The 8,404-nt window shown below is 54.3% G+C and overlaps 1 protein-coding gene across 1 annotated transcript; it reads right to left on the reverse strand.

Annotated features, from left to right (window-relative positions):
* Positions 1–475: 475 nt before the first annotated feature.
* Positions 476–7,099, reverse strand: ZNF703 (zinc finger protein 703). The gene is made up of 2 exons (XM_072635207.1): positions 4,690–7,099; positions 476–3,459 (listed from the first exon to the last, which is right to left on the reverse strand). The coding sequence occupies exons 1-2, from the start codon at positions 4,951–4,953 to the stop codon at positions 1,927–1,929; spliced, it is 1,797 nt and encodes a 598-aa protein (XP_072491308.1). The 5' UTR covers positions 4,954–7,099; the 3' UTR covers positions 476–1,926.
* Between the last annotated feature and the right edge of the window lie 1,305 nt (positions 7,100–8,404).

Below are 8,404 nucleotides of genomic sequence, written 5' to 3' on the forward strand. Positions count from 1 at the left end.
TTTCCTATTGCACTGATACATGCCGCTAGGTGGCACCAAAGGCTTGTTATCTCTGGGCACAGCCGCGCCTCGCCCAGCTCTTGGAAGGTGTAGCTGCTTGGAGTTTGAGGAGCCCTCTTTTCCCTTCTCAGCCCCCTTCACCTCGGATTTGGCCCAGAGAATAGTCCACATTCACACACGCCCTCCACCCAGGTCCCCGGAAATGCCAAGGCTTTTGAAGTGAGGTTGGGAACTAAATAAAATAAATAAATAAAAATGATGTTTTTAATATTTGTAACACATTGGGGCAAGGACACCCCCTTCACTCCTCCCCCCCCCCCCCCCCCGCCTTTCCCTCTTCTTGGGGACTCCATTAAATTCACCTCTAAGAATCTAAAGAGGTAATCATTAAAAAAATTAAACAATAAAAAGGGTAGCTGTGGGGGGGCAGAGAGGCAGACGATGAGGAAGGCAAGAGAGAAAACACACCACGGTGTGAATATAGCCAAGTATTCCATTTATTAACAAAATAAGTCTTACCAACGGAGAGAGCTCTATTCATCCAAAACTGGCCCCACAGCCTCCGCGCTGCGCAAGACTGTGGGAGAGTAAGGGGAAGAATGGGACGGGTTAGGGAGCAGGCTGGGGAGACGGGAGGGAGTGTCCTACGTCACCTAGCAAGCCTTGCCCCCTTGCCTGCCCGCTCCGGGGGAGCTGACCCAGGTAGGGACGGAAAACTTGAGACCTGTGGAGATGGGGGTTTCTATCTAGTTTGCTCCCTCCCTCCAAATGTTTTCTCATATGTATTAAGATGTCATTGAGATTTTAAAATGTGGACTGGTCTCCTGATCTGGAGATGTCTAAGGAGAGTGTCCCCCTTTCTCTCCTACACATCAAGGGTTGCTGCCCCAATAGGGGATTTAAAGAAAGAAAGAGAGGATTATAAAGCACTTGGTAGACTAGAAAGAGCCAGGCTTTGACGCGGCAGGCCCATCTAGAACTTTTAATTAAGGTGGGCCCTGATGGTTAGGTTCTCTAGGGTATTGTATTATCCATCCCTTTTGGCAGGGAGAATCCTGACCTTGTATTTTTGGGGTGTAGGGGTGAATGGAAATGCTCAGTTGGGTTGTTTGGGACTCAATACCGGGCAACTGCTGCCGGGGACCCAGAGGGGCTCCTTGGCTGCAGGTCAAGGAAAGTTTCTGTGCCTTCAGGCCCAGTGCCTCGAAGTGGAGCATGGAGGGAGGGAGAAACAGTGCCAAAGGAGGGAGGGGCAGGCAAAGCCCAGGAGCAAAAAGACAGCACTGCCGTCAAACTTTCGGCTTGCCTGACTCCCTTTCCCTCCAACTATATTAAAAAAACCCCACCTCTGTTACCTGTACAAAGGGGAAAAAAAAAGGAAATGCCAATGGAAATAGGAGGAAAAAGGTGGGCAGAAGGAACAATGTCGTTTCAAATGTCAAGAATCATGCAAGAAACTCCCAGAAAAGGAACAAAAAAAACACAAGAATCCAAGAACCCCAATTCCCCCTCCTCCCAATAAAAACAAACCAATCAAAAAAAAAAAAAAAGAAACAAGGGGGGAGGGTAGAGTAGAAGCAACTCTAAAACCCAAACCTGACTAAGAGAAAAAAGAAAGGAAGAGGTGTGGGGATCTTTTGTTCACTTGATAATTATCATTATTATTATTATTATTATTTGGGGGGGGGGGACACAGACTTTTTGCATAACATTGACTCGTGGGCCATTAATGCACTTATATTCCCAGCTTGTAAGCTAATAGTACAGTAAATAAATACACAGTCCAGGAGGGTGGGGTCAGTAAGGGGAATGCTAGGAGGGAGGAGCGGTAGTGGAGGCTGCTGCCGGTGGCGGTGGTGGTGCCAGTGAGGAAGTGGAAGAGGAGGCTGGGCAGAGGGTAAGGGCGGGGAGGAGAAGAGGCTGTAGTTACTGGTATCCAAGAGCGGAGGCTGAGGCTAATCTCTGTCCGTAGAGCGCGTATGGCGAGTAGTAGGGTCCGGCTGTGGGTAGGGATGGCACAGCTAAGCCCCCAGCTGTGGGTAAGTGGCTCTTGCCATAGGGGTGGTACCGGCTTAACCCCAAAGTATGTGGACTCCGCAAGGACAGAGACCCGGGGCTGCCGGGAGCGGCGGGTGGAGGGAGGTGTAGGTGACAGGAAGCTGCAGCCGCAGCGGCGGCCGCGCTGCTCAGGCCCGACCCCCCAGGGTAAGCGGCTAGTAGTTTCTCAGCGCCGGGGAGGGCCGTGTGGGTCCGTAGGTGGCTGAGCAACTCCTCCGAGGTGGCGAAGCGCTTGTCACACGGCCCGCTGGCCGCCACCCAGTTGCAGCTGTGTGGTAGCGGTTCGTTCTGTAGCATGAAGCCGTAGGTGTAGAGAGGATGTCCCGGGAGCGCAGCCTGCGCTGCACTGGAGGAGAGAGCCGCGGGCTGGAGAGGATGGCCTGGGTACACCAGCGGGTAACCCCCCGGCTTTAGGCTAGGCCCGGCGGGCTCGTGCGCACTGCAAGTGGAGCAGCTAGAACCGCCCAGGTGTGAGGAGGCGCTGTGGTAACCGCCCAGGCAATAGGGGTCCCGGCATAAACCCTGCAGGAATGAGGGTGGCGAGGCTCCAGTCAGTGGGCTGGAGCTGGGAGGCTTGCCGGGAGGCAGGCCCAGCCCCCCGGACAGCTGGCCCCCCACCAGCCCAGATTTGCTAGGATCCAGACCAGGCACGAACTGGGACGGGTAGCCGGCGTAGGCGCCCACGATGGAGCCATGATAGCCGATGCTGGAGGGTGGCAAGGGGAACACCGAGTGGCCTGGCTTGTACGGAGACACCGGTGCCACGTGGCCGGCGCCCACCAGCGCCGCGGGCGGCTCAGACTTGCGCCCTGACGACCCAGCCTCTCCGCTGTGCGATGCGGGCTCGGCACTCCGGCTCCCGCTCCCCGCCTCCGGGCTGACTTTGGGTTCTTGATCTTTCTTGTCCAGGTCCCCTCCGCCCCCGCCTCCGCCGCCTCCACCACCGCCGCTGCCCTTGCAGTCCGTGTGGTGCGGCGAGCCGCCCCGGGAGTTACCGGGGGAGGAGGAGGAGGAAGAAGCTGAGACGGGAGCTCCGTGAGGGGGGAAAGGAGGGCAGGCTGCGCTGGGCACCCTAAACCCTGCCTTGTCTGCAGGGGAGGAAGAAGAGGAGGAGGAGGTGGTAGAAGAGCCTCCGTCTTTGCGGGAATCCCCGCCAGACCCCTTGGAGTAAGGTTTGAAGCTGGACTTGTCTTCCGTCGGTGAGTCCCCTAGCTGCTTGAGAGCCGCCGAAGCGGAGGAGGCGGCTGAGGCGGAACGGCCAGAGTCCTTCTCCGCCCCAAGCCCGTTGGCCGCAGCCGCCGCCGCCACCGAGTTGAGCTTGGAGGAGGGCGGTGGATCAGGTTTGCCGATCTGCGAGCAGGTTTGGGCCAGCAGCGCCAGCGGGCTTTTCTTGGCGTCCAGCTGTGAGAGACAGCGGTGGGGGGTGGGGAGGAGGGAGAGAAAGGGAGTAAAGGGACAGCATGAGACAGCGAGACTAAGCGGGTAGAGCGCGAGGGAGCCCCGGGGAGCTAGGGAGGACGGTGGGAGAGAGCTAGGGACAAGAAGTGCCCACGAGAAGGGTGGAACAGGGCGAGGGGGGGTGGAACTGGGCGAGGGATGGCCCGAATTCTCCCTCCCCCCACGGGAGTTAGCAACCGAGATTTCTTAGGCCCAGGAGGAAGACGAAGGGGAAAGGCCACGTTAGGGGTCACTTTCCCGGCCTGTTTGTGACTACCCTAAACAGAATTGCCCGGGGTGGGTTTCTGGCACTTTGGGCTCGAGGAGAATGAGAACACCACCGCCCCTCGGAGGCAGGGAATGCAGGGGAATAAAAGGGTAGAAAATAGCCAGTTGTGGAAGGGACTCAGCTTTTCTTTGCCTCCTAAATGAGGAGAGCAAGGATCTGGCTCTTCCTTCCTCCATCCCTCTTCCCCCCCCACCCCATACACTCCATGCCCCGGGGAAAACTTATCCCCCAGTTAAGCGAACTTCGGAACCTGGAGGCCACTGAAGGCGCCTTGGGGCGTTGGAATAGGGGGCGTGGAGGATAGCATTCCCAGCCAAGGCCGGCTAGTGCACCCACTGCAGCGCCCCAGGGGAGGGCGCCCCAAGAACAGAGTGGAGAGGATTTTTAGCGTTTCGGACGCAGCCCCCAGAGTGGACTAGACGGGACTTGAAGGCGGAGAGGTGTTTATGGAGGGGGAAAGGGAGGGCGGCGGTAGTGGGGTCAGAACAGCACTTAAGCGTCTTTGGAGTAGGGGTGAGAGGTGGGGCGGTGTGGGGGTGGGAGGAACTGAGCCCATCACAAGATCGCCTCTAGGACCCCAGAATCTGGGCCCGGCTCTGGCCAGGGAGAGAGTGAAAGAGAAACAGGGAGCAAAGAAACTGGGCAGGAAAACCTGCTGCTGGGAGGGATAAGCCCCGAGGTGTGAGCCGTGCTCCTGTATCAATCACTGGCCCGAACCCTCACCCCCACCATCGGTCCACAAGAGTGACTCGGTTCTGCTAAGCGGAGCTCCGAGGTCCCAGGGCATAAGGATAAGGAGCTGGGTGAATGAGGCGGCTGTTTCAGGCAAGACCTGGGAGGAATAGGTCGTGAGGAGTAGGGGTGGCGGGGGGGCGGGGGGGGCGGTGCGCGGAGCAGAGACTGACCTCGATGGGGCTGACTGGAGTGGAGGAAAGCGGCTGCAGGTATTCCGGGTGCAAGAGGTGGCCGGTGTGCGCGCTCAGCATCTTCAGTACCCTGATGGGGAGTCGGTTCGCCTGCCGCAGGGGGTCCGCCGGAGGCAGGAGGGACACCGCCGCCGGGACCGCTGGTCTCTTCCCTCCGCCGCCGCTCTGACTGCTGCCGCCGCCGCTGCCGCTGCTGCTGCTTTCCGGTGTCCTTGGGTTAGATCCAGCGGGCGAATCGCTCATTTGGAGGAGGCAGCGCCACGGGCGGGGACGGGGGGGCGGGGAGGGGGAGCACCGGGGAGGCGAGCTCCCGGGGCGGGCGGGCTCGCTCCGCAGTGCCGAGCGGGGTGCAGCGGCCAACCGCTCCTCCTGCACCTCCCCTCCTCCGCTGCCGCCGCCGCCGCCGCCGCCGCCGCCGCCGCCACCGCCGCCGCTGGCCCGGGCGAAGAACACAAAAACCTTCCCCTTCCCCTAGCCACACGTCAAATAGCCGCGATCGGCAGCCACACTTCAAAGGGAGAGCCGCGCCCGCCCAATCGCTGCTCTCCCAGGGACCCCGGGGCGGGGAGAGCGGGCAGGCGGGGGGCGGCCTCGCCGGGTGGGAGGGGAGATCCTTAAAGGAGCCCCGCGCCGTCTCCCCCGACGCCTCAGCTTCCCGGATTCCGCGGTGGCTCCCCCTTCCCCCCCACTCCCCAGCCCTTCACCTACCCTCTCCCCGCTGGGCGTCCCTTGCTTCGGGGGTCTCTATAAGCACCAGGGCGCCTCTAGGAGTCAGGAGAAAAGCGGATTTCTGCTGCTGCTTGCTTCGTGCCTCTGGGTTCTCACCCGTTCCCCTCTTTCCGCAGCGGGAATGTCATGCGGGTCCAAAGAGGTTCCGGGGGGCAGCTGCGCCCCAAGTTGGGGGGGGCTCCCTAACAGGTCCCCAGCCTCTCTCGGATGCTGACTCCAAAGCGCCCAGGGTCAGCCGGAGAGGGGGCCGCGGTGCCCTCCGCTGGGGGCGCGTTGCTGGTCCACGTCTTCGTTCGGAGCCGAGCTGGGAGTGTTAGCTCGCTCGGCAGCGGAGGGAAGAGAGCGAGAGCGAGAGCGCTGCGCCCTGGACTCGGAGGCACCTCCTGGCCCCTGGCGGCGGTGCGGAGCGGTCAGCTTGAAGTCCTCTCTAATGATCTGTCAGGTCCCAAGCAGGCAAGTTAGGGAGAGGACCCACGCTGGGGTGATGTCATCGCCGCGGCATTACCTCTCCTGCCCAGCTCAGGCTTCTACCCGTGGGTAATGCTCGCCTCCCTCGTTCTCCCTTGCCCTGGCCTGCCTGGTGCTCTGTAAGCGAGCGCTGATTTATTGCTCGGATATTTCAAGTGTTTCGTGTTTCCTTTCATGTCCTCTCTAGAGGCAGAAAATTCTTTCCCTCACTATCACGCCTGGCGGCTGTTGGCTGCTGCTTATGGAGTTCCAAGCACTGGTGAGACCCGAATCCCAGGGAAAAGCTTTCTCACCAGCTGGGGCTGGGCACCCTCTCCTACTCTCCTCTTTCCTTCCACAGTTATAGAGACTTGAGTTTATATATATGTAGGTATGTGTGTAAACACTTTCCCCCGTTATGTATGTCCGTATGCATGTGCTTTTTTAAAATATGAAGTAAGCATATGGAAATTTTGGAACTGTGTGGAAAGAGCCCTCTGTGGGGTCAGAAGACCTACGTTCAAATCCTTCTCTGATCCACTACTTATGTGACTAGGGACAAATCACTTCACTTAGGCCCCGATAACTTCTGGGAACCAGCTACCACATATGTAGAGTTGGAGGTTCCTCCTTGAACTACGATCCTATATGTATATATATATATAACCACAGAGAACCCGTAAGATCACTAAGATGGAGAAATGCTTTCCTATTGTGCAGACAGCATTCACCACAGTCATTCGCTTTAGTTTTTATGTTTTTGACACCCGGCTGGATCTCCTAGCCTGATATATCATTTCTACAAATCAAGGCTTTAGTTTTAGAGTTTTCTTTTGGAGGGGGGGGGCGGGGCTTGTTGCTTGGTCAGGGTATTTTGAATTAGGGTTACTGGAGAAGAGAGATGTAACAGAGAGGAGTATTGTCAAGATACAGTTCTTAGGACCACCCCTCTAAACTCCAGGCACAGAGATACCTTTTCTTGGTCCTTCCTTCAGCCACTGGAGGGAAGGTTCTATCACATGCTTACCCCAAGTACTGCTGCTCCATCAGCCATCATCAGGCACTTCATTAGAAAAAAAATTCTGAACTTAAGAAATAAAACAAGCTTTTCCATAACACAGTAGAATAAAAAAAAGAGATGATTGTACAGGAAATTGCAAATCTGTTATTTACAACTTGCCATTGCTTTTAAATATATAATAAAGTTATCATGTAACTTGCTGTTTTTCTTTTTTTTCTTTCCTCTCTCTTTCCCCTTCCCCCACACCATTTCCTCCCACAACTGTCACTTTGGATGTACAGTATTTCGTGACGGGTCCCAGTCCAACCCCAAATATACCCTTCTGTAGGACTTAGTTCACATGGATTCAGCCTAAACAATCAAGATATATTTCTGAAATCATAGAATTTTAGAGCTAGGAGGAATTTAAAGAGTCTTTAATAAAGATCACTTAGTTCTACATATAAGACAATAGGGAGGGAATGAAATATTTTTCAATTAATCAGTTAAGTATTTATGAAACACTTGCTATGTGCCAGGTACTAAGGATACAAGTACAAAAGAATGAAACAATCACTAATTGAAATAAACTTTCATTATAAAGGAGGAAGACAATAAGTACATGCAATAAGTACATGTATTTGTATTAAGACTTTTGGGATACCCTGTATAAAATTTACAGCATAAATAGAAATATAGGTATATTTCTATTTATAAATACCAGTATCAGTATACTGCTTACAAATGTACACACAGAGGGGCAGCTAGGTGGTGAAGTGGTAGAGTACTGAGCCTGGAGTCAGGAAGACTCAGTTCAAATTTAGCCTCAGACACTTCCTAGCTGTGTGACCCTGGGTAAGTCATTTAACCCTGTTTGCCTCAGTTCCCAAAATGAGCTGGAGAAGGAAATGGCAAACCACTCCAGTATCTTTGCCAAGAAAATCCCTCAAATGGGGTCATGAAGAGTCTGACAGGACTGAATAAAAATTGAACAACAACATATGTAGTAGTTAAATAAAAGGTGGTCTGGGAGGTAGACCTCTGTCGGTTGAGGGGTTCAGGAAAGAAGCTTGGTTAATGCATAGTTAGCACAAAAGCATGGAGAAGGGAGATAGCCACTTTGGCCAAATCTCAGAATGTGGGAGTGAGAGTCATGTCCAGCGAGAATGGAAAGATAGTTTGATGCCAGGTTTTATAGGGCTTAAAAGTTAAAGAGAGGCGTTTCAATTTGATCCTATAGGCAATAGAAAAGTCACTGACGGTTGGGTAAAGGAGTCACGTGGTCAGATCTGCACATAAGGAAAATTATTTTGCCAGCAGTCTGGAGGATTGGAGTGGGGGGAGACTTGAGGCAAGGAGACTAATTTTTAAAATTAATTAATTTTTAAATTTATGGAATAAAACAAGCATTTACATAACATAGTATAATAAGAAAGATTGCACACAAAACTGCAAATCTATTATGCACAATTTGCTACTTCTTTTAAATATATAATAAAGTTATCATGTAAATTTCTT

This window comes from Notamacropus eugenii, chromosome 1 (genome assembly GCF_028372415.1).
Source record: "Notamacropus eugenii isolate mMacEug1 chromosome 1, mMacEug1.pri_v2, whole genome shotgun sequence".
Taxonomy (NCBI): domain Eukaryota; kingdom Metazoa; phylum Chordata; class Mammalia; order Diprotodontia; family Macropodidae; genus Notamacropus; species Notamacropus eugenii.

Excerpts from the sequence above, each read along its gene's own strand:
- ZNF703 (XM_072635207.1), bottom strand. The coding sequence starts at position 4,953 with ATGAGCGATTCGCCCGCTGGATCTAACCCAAGGACACCGGAAAGCAGC. Across the intron at positions 3,460-4,689 it reads CTCCAGTCAGCCCCATCGAG|CTGGACGCCAAGAAAAGCCC; the intron begins GTCAGTCTCTGC and ends TGTCTCTCACAG.